The sequence below is a fragment of the Podarcis raffonei genome, chromosome 12 (assembly GCF_027172205.1).
Source record: "Podarcis raffonei isolate rPodRaf1 chromosome 12, rPodRaf1.pri, whole genome shotgun sequence".
NCBI classification, from domain to species: domain Eukaryota; kingdom Metazoa; phylum Chordata; class Lepidosauria; order Squamata; family Lacertidae; genus Podarcis; species Podarcis raffonei.
Genome location: NC_070613.1, coordinates 21,946,324 through 21,958,772, shown reverse-complemented (window position 1 = coordinate 21,958,772; position 12,449 = coordinate 21,946,324). Strand labels below are relative to the sequence as shown.

The 12,449-nt window shown below is 43.9% G+C and overlaps 1 protein-coding gene across 16 annotated transcripts in view; it reads left to right on the top strand.

Moving 5' to 3' along the window:
- The window catches only part of KIAA1217 (KIAA1217 ortholog), a 367,324-nt gene that overhangs the window by 170,729 nt on the left and 184,146 nt on the right, over positions 1-12,449 (top strand). For 3 of the 16 annotated variants that reach the window (XM_053359237.1, XM_053359235.1, XM_053359233.1), the window contains exon 1: positions 11,390-11,757. The exons of 12 other annotated variants lie outside the window; for them this stretch is intronic. In XM_053359237.1, the coding sequence (XP_053215212.1) occupies positions 11,688-11,757 (70 nt within the window). In that variant the 5' untranslated portion in view covers positions 11,390-11,687. Of the gene's footprint in view, positions 1-11,389; positions 11,758-12,449 lie in introns of those variants that run through there. One more of the 16 variants, XM_053359250.1, reaches the window with a different exon arrangement.

Below are 12,449 nucleotides of genomic sequence, written 5' to 3'. Positions count from 1 at the left end.
AAGGGAGCTGGGAATTGTAGCTCTGCGAGGGGTGGATTACAGTTCCCAGGATTCTTTTGAGGGGGAAATGTGCTTTTAAGTGTGCTTTAGATGTACAGCCGTGTACAAACAGCCTGGCTCTTATAATTCCAGGACTTGGTTGTCCAGAAAACTACAGTGTAAACTATGTTATTGTCTTACTATGGATGGCCTAATCATGGCACATTTATCAACAATGTTAACAACACTGAGACAATTTAGCAGTAGTCTCCAAAATGCACGTAAGTTGCAGGTAGCTATGCTGATGTGTTAGGGGGACAAATGAAAAAGTATTAGACCAACTAAAACATCACTGCTTTTAACATTTTAGTTAGTGCTAATAAAGGTATTTTTCTAGTGTTAACTGTGGAAGCTGTTTTAACATGGGTGGTAATACCAAGATGCCTTGTTTTATTTGTCTTCATTTATATCAGTTATCGACCACCATTGATAATAAAATTGCATTAATTAATTGCTACCTTTATAGTTCCTATCAAAATGCTTGCCCTACTTGATCATTAATTGTAGATACCATTAAAGGTGATTTAAAAACAACAAAACTAGCAAATGACCTAATTAGAACAGCCCATTTGGTTTTAATGTTGATAATAACAGATTTAATTACAATGACCCAAGGAGTTGCTTTTTTTCTTTTGGTTCCAGAAATGAAGTGTTCTGCTCTGGAATCCCAGGCTTATTTCACTTCTTGACTGATGATCAACCACAGTGCTTGTCCATTTATTTTAAGCTATCAGACAAAGGAATACCAAGATATGTCAAAACAGGCCAAGTCTTGGCTGCAAGATCACAGTTGCTGTCGCATTGCTTTTATCAGCTGCTGTTTCTGACAAAGTGCCTGTGTATTTTCTGCTTTCATTTTCTCAAGGAATTCTGCACACAATTCTTTTGAGTGGAACCGAAGAAACAAAGTAATACTATATGATGTGTGTTGAAAATTGATTAGTCAAAAGTCCAGAATTTATACACTGGTGACATTTTTCTGCTTTGATGTCAGAGAGGGCAGAAAGTGCACATTCACCTCTCACTCTAACCTTTTGGAAAGCTTGTGCCAAATTTCAAACATCAATAAGGAGGTTATTTTTTTCAACAGAAAAAGAAATCTGAGATGTTACTTACTGTTTCAATTCAGATATCACACCAAACCATGATTTGCACAAACCACCATTCAGAACCTTAGCTATTATGCAGACAGAGCTGCTTGTTCTACATGTTTCTGTGGTGCGGTAGCACCCAGGGATGAAAACACTACCCTAATTATGATTTCTCAGCGCAGGTATCATTCCTAACCATTGTTAGCATGAACCATAGCTTGCAAACCAAACGACGGTTTCTGATTCTGGTTTGGCAACTGGTCACCATCAAGGAGTTCTCCGTTCAAATAGCACACCATCCAGTAGTTAAATGAGATGTCGAGCTGTTATTTCCATCTGAGAAGCAATGATGCCTGTTAAGATCATCACCCTGTGGGTTGAGTCAAAAGAAGATCTAAATTACTGGGCATGCTCATACCAAAGTAAACAATCCTTCAAATCTGGGATGGGGAATCTGCTCCTCCAGATGTTGCTGGACTACAACTCTCATCATCCCTGACCAGCGGCCATGCTGAGTGAGGTTGATGGGAGATGGAGTCCAGAAAGTTTAATATTTTATCTACCCATCCTTCCTTATAAACAGGTAGTAGCAAAACTTCCTGTTGAAACAAATACTGTGCCACACTAATGACATGTGAGCACTTTGACTGTCGGAATTTGCATCTAATGCAGCAGCTAATATAAGAAGAGCCTCATTGGAGAATACCAAATGCCTGTCTAGCCCAGCGTCCTGTTTTCCATAATGGCCAACCAGATGCCTATGGGAAGTCCTCAAACAGGACAGGCAGCAGCAACTTGTATGTAGAGACCTGCAGCCTTCAATACTGGAGATCGTATGTCGCCATTATGGCTATTCGTCATCAATAGCATTACTCATCACCATCCAGTGTATTGTAAATGATAGAGTGTTGGAATCTGAGCTGAGAGACCAGGGTTTGAATCCCCATTCGGCCACAAAGTTCACTGGCTGACCTTGGGCCAGTGACTTACTTCACAGGGGAATGGGGAACGGAAAACTGTGTATATCACCTTGAGGAAAGGCAGCATATAAAATGTAATAAAATAAAATAAAAATTAATTTATTTGTCTAATTTCCCCTTTAAAGATATGCACGTGGTCTTGGCCTTCACCACACCTATGTGATCCCATAGTTCAACTATGCACTGTGTGTGAAGAAATACAGTCGTACCTTGGTAGTCGAACACCTTAGTTGTCAAATCGGCTCTTGAACGTCGCAAACTCAGAAGTGTGTGTTCCGGTTTGCAAACGTTTTTTGGAAGCCGAATGTCTTCCGCGGCTTCCGATTGCCTGCAGCCAACCGGAAGCCACGCCTTGGTTTTTGAACCGTTTAGAGAATCGAATGGACTCCTGGAACAGATTAAATTCGAGAACCAAGGTGCGACTGTACTTCATTTCATTGATGTTGCCTTTCCCAGCTTTCAACTTTATTGGATAACCCCACGTTATGAGAGGAGAGAAGCTTCTCTCTATTTACTTTATAAACCTCTAGCACCCTCTCTCTTACAAACCTATTTTTAAAAAACTAAAAAGGTCCAGTTGTCACTTCTGCCAGTCATTTTGTCATCTATAATATGTGTACACATAACAGGTTGTATATATGAGATCTTGAGACTGACTGAGTGAGTGAGTAAGTAAGTGGTTAAATTAAGCAATCAGACATAACGATGAAATCCATTGCTTTGCTGGCTTGGGGCTGTCATGAGTTCATAAGTGTTAGAAGTGAGTTAGAAATGAAAACCAACCCATCAGCAGACTTGCCTGTGATGCCTAGGAATTGTTTTGTTTCACCAAAGCTCTGCGGGTAGCATTCTGCCAGTGGAAATGCAGCTGTTCCCAGTTTCAGATGCTAGGCTGTGAAAATACTTTCAGGTCTTTGCTATAAACAAGGAGCTGATTTTTATGATATCTAAAATGCACTTGATATATGCACATCCTAGGGTTAGACTGTCCTATTTGCCCTACACAACTGGAGAAAGACAGATTTCAAAACGGGAACACTGGAAGCTGTTAAAGAGGAAAACGCAAGCAGATGCTCCGAGTCAGGTATAGCGAAATCTCTGGCAAAGCTTTTGAGCTTTGGCTGATTATTGTTTAGAAGATGGCTGGTACCTTCCTTCTGATGTTAAAATATTATTTCAAATTTGCCCAAATCTGTAAAACATTGAAGGACCCTCAGGTGATTTTATTAATGCAAATTGGAGCTGATGCAAATCCCTTCTCCTAAATATCTCTGTATTGCTGGAGCATCTTACCCACAGCTGGTTCCAGCTACTCAAAGTGCTTATTTGCACACACAGATGGTGCACCCAAATAAACTGAAGTAGCCAGCAGTAGCCCGGTCATCTATGTCACCTCACCCAGTGCTGATAGCAAGGCCCGGATGTGTAGTAAGGTCTTTTATCTGGGTTCTCAGTTGCCATGATGCCCAGCATTGGGCTGCCTGATGATGTGATGAGTCATTATTACACATTTGCATGATAAGGATTCCAGACTTACCACGTACAAGAAAGGATGAAGAATGGGAAATAACAGGTATTTGCGCCAAGGGTTCATTGGAAGAAAACAGGTAGATGACCACAACACCCCTTTGGGAAGGGGAGAAAATGCATGGGAGAAATATAGGAGCACTGGAAGTGCATCTCTTTGCTCCACCCCCACCCCACCCTCGGAAAAAAGCCACAGGACATTATTTTTAAAATATAGGAAATAAGTGCTACTAACTATTATATCTCAAATTCTGTTATTTTAATATAATTGGAGCAGGATCCAGTGCCCTTCTAGTCCAAAAGGTCAGCTGCATGATTAGATATTTTCTCCTACTTTCTCCTTCCCAAAGTGTTTTTTTTTTTAAACAATAAATTGTGCTCTCTGCCTCTCATCATGCAACAAAGGAGGAAGGTGTTTCTTGTGAGACAACCTCTGGAAAGCTGAAGAGAGGCCAGAGATGGAGGGGTTGGAAGCGAGAGAGGAGAACAGGATTATTTTACATCTCTTATGACTCAGTCAGATGACTCTTGCTGGCATCAAGGAGAACAAGAGAAGCCGGCTCAATGAAAGAGAGCAAATTATTTTGTCCTTCCAAGACCACAGGATTCAGACAATGGGAGTAGAACTCAAAGTGAAAAATTGCCAGAAGTTCAGGGACTGCCTGTTGAGATGCTAGCTCTCCTCTCTCTTTTAGTTTGGCACTTACACAGAAAATCAGAAGAGCATGAAAAGCACTTGTCAGTGCACCATCACCACAGAGGAGCCCTGCAGACTAGACTTCAGGGTGCTTCACCAAATCTGGGGAAGGGGCAGATTTTTTCTCAACACTGCCAGGGCCAACCCAAGACATGCATGAGACAAAGGACAAGATGACACACACATGCCCCTTTAGGCTGACTCGACTGGCAATTGAATATTACTTCAACACTGGGAAACAGGATAATGCCCTCCCACCACACCTGAGGGGAGAAAGCAGGCGGCTCAGGGTACGCCATAGGGCACTGCTCTCCCCATCATCCTAGCAGCTGCCACCTAAGATGGCTGCTTCACCCTGCCTAATGGTAGGGCCGGTATTTCTTTCTTGCTCTTGTTGACTTGTTCCATTTACCTTTGATTTCAGAGTGTGTGCTATGCAAAAAATAGAAAAGGAAAAGAGGCCAAATCTTTTACTGATTCTTCAGGATTCTTTAAGTGAAGGTTAAAAAGAATCAGGAGTGTTTTGTGGAACCTTAAAAGCTAACAACGTTTATTATGGCATAAGGCAAGCTGTCATGAATAACATTTCATGCATCTGGTGAAGTAGACTCTGAAAACATATACCAAGGGTAGGAAACCTGTGGCCCTCCAGATGTTGTTGGCCTCAAACCCTAGTCCACCCTAGCAAGCATGGCCAATGATCAGGGATGATGGGAGTTGTAGTCCAACAGCGTTTGGAGGGTCACAGGGTCACCAACACTGACTTATACCATAATAAATTTGCTGGTTTTTTTAAGGTGCCACAAAACTCTCCCTTTGTTTTGCTGCAACAGACTAGCCTGGCTGCTTCTCTGGAAATTAAATTAAAGTGTTATGCAACAAAACTTATCTTGCTCCTGCACCTTGTCTTTGATATCATGGGGCTTCTCTTCGTATATTAGGTATTTTAGCTGCATTAAGTGAATACCTAAAATGTGGAATATGAATGTAACATAGGCATGGTTCACATATACTGGTAAGCCGAAGTATGACTTACTAGGACCACGCAAACATTCCGGCTCCCCGATAGGAGCTCACACTCGCTTTGTTCTCCTTGTTCTTTTAGCTCATTATGGCACAACAGCAAAGCCAAGGTTTGACTTAGCATGTCGTCCCAAATTGGGCTTAATATTTAAGCTCTCTCCTCCTTAGCTATAATCCGTAGCCAAGAACAAACCTCCCTGCGTTCTCCCCAGGAGCCAGCAGGTTTGCACATTCATGCTAAGCCACAATTTGGAGCAGTGCTGCGTGTGAATGTGGCCAAAAACATGGTGTGTCTTCCATAGGGGCATAATTTGTCTCAGGATTGGTTAAAGCACTCTGCTCGAGCATACACTTAGTAGCAAAGAACAAAAAAATGGTTTGCTGCTACGTAATATGTGTGGTGACCCTCCATAACTCTTCTACCTTATTCTAGCAGGAAAGGATGATTCCAGAGCTTTACTATTTGGCAACCCAAGTCAACTACCTACAATTGCAACACTTTTTGCTGTTGCTGCTTTAGCTCATCCTTTTCCAGCTGTACTTCGCCATTGTTCAATCTGGACTCCTGCCAGGTGCCTTCTGTTTCTCTGCTTTCGTAGAACTATAGCAGTTTGCCCCCACACGCATTCCCACTAGCTTTGAATAAGAGTTTACCAGCCCATCATGCCCAGGAGTATTCTCAGCAGAGCTCCCTAACCCTGAAATTCTTCCTCTTGTTTGGAATGAAAATTGAGATTATTACAAGTTTAGGTGCCAATATTGTGCCTGTGTGGTCTGAATTAATCAGCCTAGGTGCTCAAAGCCTGCAGTTCCTGTTGGCGGGTGTTCAGAAGTTGATTACTTTAACCTCTTAACTCCTGATGAAACTGTGGTCGATTGATGAAATGGACTTTTTATTCTTAGTAAACATGGAGCAGCAGCCGATCTTGGGGTGGGGCATCATCACATACAACATACCAGGAAGAATAGGGAGCATTTGATGGTGTGTGTCCCGTCCCTCCCATCCACACTCCAGAGTTCTCAAGCAGCAATGTGAGAAAGTGTTTCACATTCCAGAAAGGAAGTGTTTGTGTGCTAAAGAGCCAGTGTGGTGTAGTGGTTAAGAGCAGTAGTCTCATAATCTGGGGAACCGGGTTCGCATCTCCGCTCCTCCACATGCAGCTGCTGGGTGACCTTGGGCCAGTCACACTTCTCTGAAGTCTCTCAGCCCCACTCACCTCACAGAGTGTTTGTTGTAGGGAAGGAGGGGAAAGGAGAATGTTAGCTGCTTTGAGACTACTCAATAAAGCGGGATATCAAATCCAAACTCCTCCTCCTCCTCCTCCTCTTCTTCTTCTTCTTCTTCTTCTTCTTCTTCTTCTGAAACGTACAAACAAATAAATTATTTTTGGGGAAAAGCCAGTCTTTTGAATGGACATTCTCTGATGGTACTCATCATTGCTGAGCCGCTTCTGAGCTGAGCTGGGAAGTTCCCCATCACTGTCACATCAAAACAGGTGGAAGTCAAAGACCCCTTTCAGACTTGAAAAGTAGAGGAGGACAGCAGTACTACTGTGCCAAGTTGCTCAGATATTATTCAGTTAATACTTTCTTCGCTGCAATTCTGGATTGCCCCGGACCCCCTTCCCCTCATTGCAGTTCCATGTACATTTACCTTGGAGTCAGCTCCACTGGACAGGTGACTTAGCTCCTCAGTGGAGATGCATAGAATTGCTCTGTCGCCAAAACTCTTCCTTTCTCCAGTTTATGATCTGGCAAGCCTGCCAAGATTGTAGCAGGAGTGCACTCATTTATCTATTTTTGTCTATTTTAGTTTCCAATTCTATCTCAGCCTAGCTAAATTTCTCCAAGCTTATTGCTTGACATGCTTTTTAGCGTCTTCTTTTATAGATTTCACAAAGGCTGCAATTATGAATCTTAATTTAATTCTGCTTGGGATTTGCCAGATGCTTTTCCTGCACGAGGCTCCCATTCCTTAAGAACGCACAAACAAGGAGAGGTTCCAAGAGATGCTCTTCCTTCTGGCGTTGGTTTTGAAGTGGTGGGTGGAAGCACCTGTAAGAGGTCTTTGTGGGGCACAGCTGTGCAAAATGTACCCACGTAACTTAGAAATGGGCACCCCGTGTTTTCTACTGCTTAACGGTTAGAACAGGTGATAATATTCCACAGACAAATGGGCTCTTGGAAGAGTTACATAATATGTTTGACTCTGAAAGTGTCCATCATAAAAGAGCCTTCTCCAACCCATGCCCCTCCAGATGTTTTTGGACTCCAGCTCCCATCACCGAGTCATTGGATGGGTAAGGCTTTTTTAAAATACAGTGGTACCTCAGGTTAAGTACTTAATTTGTTCCGGAGGTCCGTTCTTAACCTGAAACTGTTCTTAACCTGAAGCACCACTTTAGCTAATGGGGCCTCCTGCTGCTGCCGCACCACCGCTGCACGATTTCTGTTCTCATCCTGAAGCAAAGTTCTTAACCTGAAGCACTATTTCTGAATTAGCGGAGTCTGTAACCTGAAGCGTACGTAACCTGAAGCGTATGTAACCCGAGGTACCACTGTATAATGGGACATGATTCTGGGGAATGTTAATACAGTGGTGCCTCGCAAGACGAAATTAATTCGTTCCGCGAGTATTTTCGTCTTGCGATGTTTTTCGTCTTGCGAAGCACGGTCCGTCGCAACTGCACCTCTTCAAGCGGCTTTAAGAGAAAAGGAAACAAACTCGCAAGACGTTTTCATCTTGCGAAGCAAGCCCATAGGGAAAATCGTCTTGCGAAGCAACGCAAAAAACAAAAAACCCTTTCGTCTTGCGCATTTTTCGTCTTGTGAGGCATTCGTCTTACGAGGTACCACTGTATTTATAGAAGTGCTGTACAACAACCAAGCACTCTCTCCTCATAGCAGTGGAGGAAGCTGCTCAGGTGTCTGGGTCAGCGCACCCAGGGGTGGGGCGAGGGCGGGTGAGCCTCCCATAGGGGCGGGGCGCACTGTGGGGCCTCCAGAGTCTGCCTGCCTCCTCGCACTCAACCGCCCTACAGCTGGGGGGCAGGCAGTGGGCAGACCGTTTGGGCAGCACAGAACCTGCGCGCACCCAAGCCACTGTGTCTCTCCCAGGAGAGACACGTGGCTCAGGCGTGCTTCATGCCCCGCAGTGAGTGCTGCCCAGCATTTTGTCACCCCCCTCAGTGGTGACATCCGGGGCAGTCCTCACCCTGTTTCCTCCACCCCTGTCTCCTGAGCAGCTTTGCAATACTTTATGCTCAACAGGTGCCAATGTACCTTTGAGTAGATTGGTGAATGGTGGGCCTGTGCGAGTGGTTTGATGCAGGAATACCAAAGAAGGATGTCTAAAATGCCAGAATGGCCAGTTACTAGTGCTTTGCTAAAGAAAGGGGCAAACGTACAACACAGCCTGTGAAAACCCCACTGCTGTTACAGACGCAGGTCAGACACTGTAGCAATGAGAGGTCGTCTTCGCCAGGAAAGCATTCATTCATTATGTATACAAAAGACAGCATATGTCAGTTTGGCAAGAACCTCCTGTCAGTCCACCTGCCGATGAAGGCACAGGGGGCAGGCATCCAAGTCTCACGGCTAACTCCCCTGCCTAGGCCAAGAACCAAGTTTCCCAAGCCTACAGATAAGCACAACATTAAAGCAAGCCAATTAGCCTACATCAAAGCAAGTGTGAATAAACTTATTGAGCTCATCCTTGCAACAACCACCAATTAGTCTTGAGGTTACCTTAAGTACCAAGATGGCGTTTGCAGGCCTTCCAGGACAGTCTCACCTTTGGTTCAACATACCAGTCAACCCAGTTCTTGTCCATTTCCTTGACATTTGGGGCGGAACTTCCATTTCCCAGCAAATCTACACATTTCATCCTGCAAATTTGATTTACTCAACTGTAGTAGAGTTGCCAACATTTAATCGACACCTGTTTCTGTGTCTCTCTTACTGCAGTGTGACCTGATTAGTGGACAGTAATGCTTATTAGTTGTCTCCATGCAATGGGCATTTTCACCAGTAGATTTTCTGTATAGCAAGCTGCTGTTAAATGCATAGGGGAAGGACAGAGCGTTTCTTAACTGGTCATGTGGCAAGCAACCCTAAAAGTAAGGTGGCATTTGCACAAATCAATAAGCCAAAGTTCTTGACTTAATAAGCCATATTAGCCTCATTTTCATGTCATAGTAAACCATTTTATGGATTACTGGGAGTGCACACAGTGCAGCAGCAAAGCCAAGATTTAGCTTAATGTGCCATTCCAGCTGGGAACTGCAGTTAAGGCCAGTCCTCCTTAACCATGACCTGTAACCATAAGACAAATCATAAGACAGATCACGGTGAAAGAAGAAGCGATCTCAACCACGATCCTGGTTTCTGACAACACGCTAAATTTAGCTGCTGTGCTGCACTGTGCTAAAAGGCCAGGAAAGAGCAAAGCGAGTGTGAGCTTATCTCTGGGCATCAACCCGTTTGTGAGGACCCAGTAAGCCATAGCTCCTGCTTTGTGCTTCCCCTGGCAAGAACAGATACTGTGAATAAACCAGGAAAGGGATAGGTTTTCTTTATATCTAAACAATGGCTCATGCTTTATTTTACCCAGCAAACCACAATTGCTAGCTAGCCTTAAACCATGTTTTGCTGTTGGCTTGCTGAACATGGTTTGTTAAGGTGAAACAAGCAATGATCCTGAGTTCAGTTGTAATGCTAATTTATCCCCTTCCTAGTTTGTCTGGCTTCTTCTGCCAGAGAGGAGCAAAGTGGGAGCAATTCAGAATGCTGGATATGACTTAAAGCCACCAGTGATATGGGACTCCAGGTGTTGTTGGACTCCAATTCCCATGAGCCCCAGCTAGCACAGCCAGTGGGGAGGGATGATGAGAGCTGTAGTCTAGCGGCATTTTGAGGGTCAGTGTTTTCTCAGCCCTGCCTTAAGAACTGTCTGAACCCATTTCAGAGACCCTGTTAAAATGTCTACCTTTAAAAGCCATTCGATCAGTGGGCCTTTTCAGTGGTGGCCCCACAATTATGCAATCCAATTCCAAGTAAAGCCAGGTGAGCCTTTTTCCTTTGCCAGCTTTAAATGGGCCTTTAAAGACCCATATTTTCATCGTCACCTTTGTGGGGCTAATCCAGGTTACCAGATACTGTTCTTTAGAGCTAAAGGTAAAGGGACCCCTGACCATTAGGTCTAGTCATGACTGACTCTGGGGTTGTGGCGCTCATCTCACTTTATTGGCCGAGGGAGCCAGTGTACAGCTTCCAGGTCATGTGGCTAGCATGACTAAGCCGCTTCTGGCGAACCAGAGTAGTGCACAGAAACGCCGTTTACCTTCCCACCAGAACGGTACCTATTTATCTACTTGCACTTTGACGTGCTTTCAAACTGCTAGGTTGGCAAGAGCAGGGACCAAGCAATGGGAGCTCACCCCGTTGCGGGGATTCGAACTGCCGACCTTCTGATTGGCAAGTCCTAGGCTCTGTGGTTTAACCCACAGCGCCACCTGTGTCCCGTTCTAGATGGGTTATTTTGCTGGCATGCTATCTTGTATGTTCCTGGGATGATGGACTTAGCTATTTTAATAATAATAATAATAATAATAATAATAATAATAATAATAATAATAATAAATTGATTGATTAATTATATTACTGGTTTTACTGTTGGATTTCATGCATGGTTGTAAACAGCTTTGAGAGCTGATTTTGCCTTTTTTCTTTTTTTAAAAAAAGGTCCAAAAGCCTTTTAATCAAATAATTAAATAAACGTGGCTGAGAAACCTGAGCTACTTATTTGCATACAGATATTGTCCGGAAAGAGCTTTGACTCAGAACTCAGGATTTCTGTAGGCTAGAATTACTGTCCTCCCAGGGCTTGCAATCACTATCAATAACGCAGCCTGGTGGAAGAGCAGCTTCATGGCACTGGGTGGAAAAGAACTAGGTTAGAATCTCACCCTCAGGCAAACCCATCACCTGTTGGGGGCCTCACTGAGAGAGAGAGAGGAGAGAGAGAGAGAAAGAGAAGCTCAGGGGGCTATTTCGGCAACAGCCGCTGAAGCCGACAGCCGCTTTTGAAAGTACTGCCCACTAGTCTGCTGAAAACTTTCTGGCTGTTTCACGCAGGCTCTCCCTGCCCTCCTGGAATGTAGTTCGCTTTTGAAAGGAACTTTGTACTGTCAAGGAGGAGGATAGATTTTCCTTTACTGGGGGTGGGGGGAGGCTGCTGGGGTTTTCCCCCCCTCTTGGTAGTTTTCTAAGCTGCATGTTTTTTGGCTTTTGAATCAAAAGCTTGTGCAGTTTTGAAAGTAGGCAGGGACAATGGAGGAAGCTGAGAGCCAGAAACCTGAGCCGCTCCTGGCTTGTCCGAGAGACAGCAGACAGATGAAGGGTGAGTAACAGAATCATGCGTAGATGGAGTTGCAGTCAGCCTGTCCCTCATTGCTGCTTTTTATATCTTCATGACAGATTATATGGAGCAGATACTTTATATATTATGCTGCGGCTGACTGTTTTTTGTCTGTTTCTTACATCTGACTTTCTCTTGGGAAATACTTTTCTAGCAGAAGGAAAGCGAAGAGCATAAGGGTTCAGAGGTTGGGTTTTTTTCTTTTTGGTTTTGGTTTTGATGCAAACATTTTACGAAACACAAAGCAATCTATGAAAAGGGAGGGTGTTATCCCCCACAGTCAAGGGAGGCCACCCTTCTAATATTATGTTCTCCAACAATGCATGAAGAGTAAGCTTCCTCCTCATTTAGTTCAAGTGAGGATTTCATTTTTGAGCTCAAGTTTTGAAACTCAGCAAACCGCTCAGAGTTTAGTGCTGTTCCATGGGAAACACATGAGTGTGTCTTGGAATGCAGCCAGAAATTATGGACACAGCTTTCATGTCAGGGCAGATTTGGTGCCCTGCATACCAGTTTCACTCTGTTTTGTCTTGGATGTGGTGCAAACTACATGCTTTATAAGAACAAACATTTTGGATTGGGCAGCAAGATATTCCTAATTTGAATCTGAAGTGTTTGTAGAAAGTGTGTGTGTGTTTGTGTGTGTTTGTGACTTGTTATTATCAGAGCTAAGC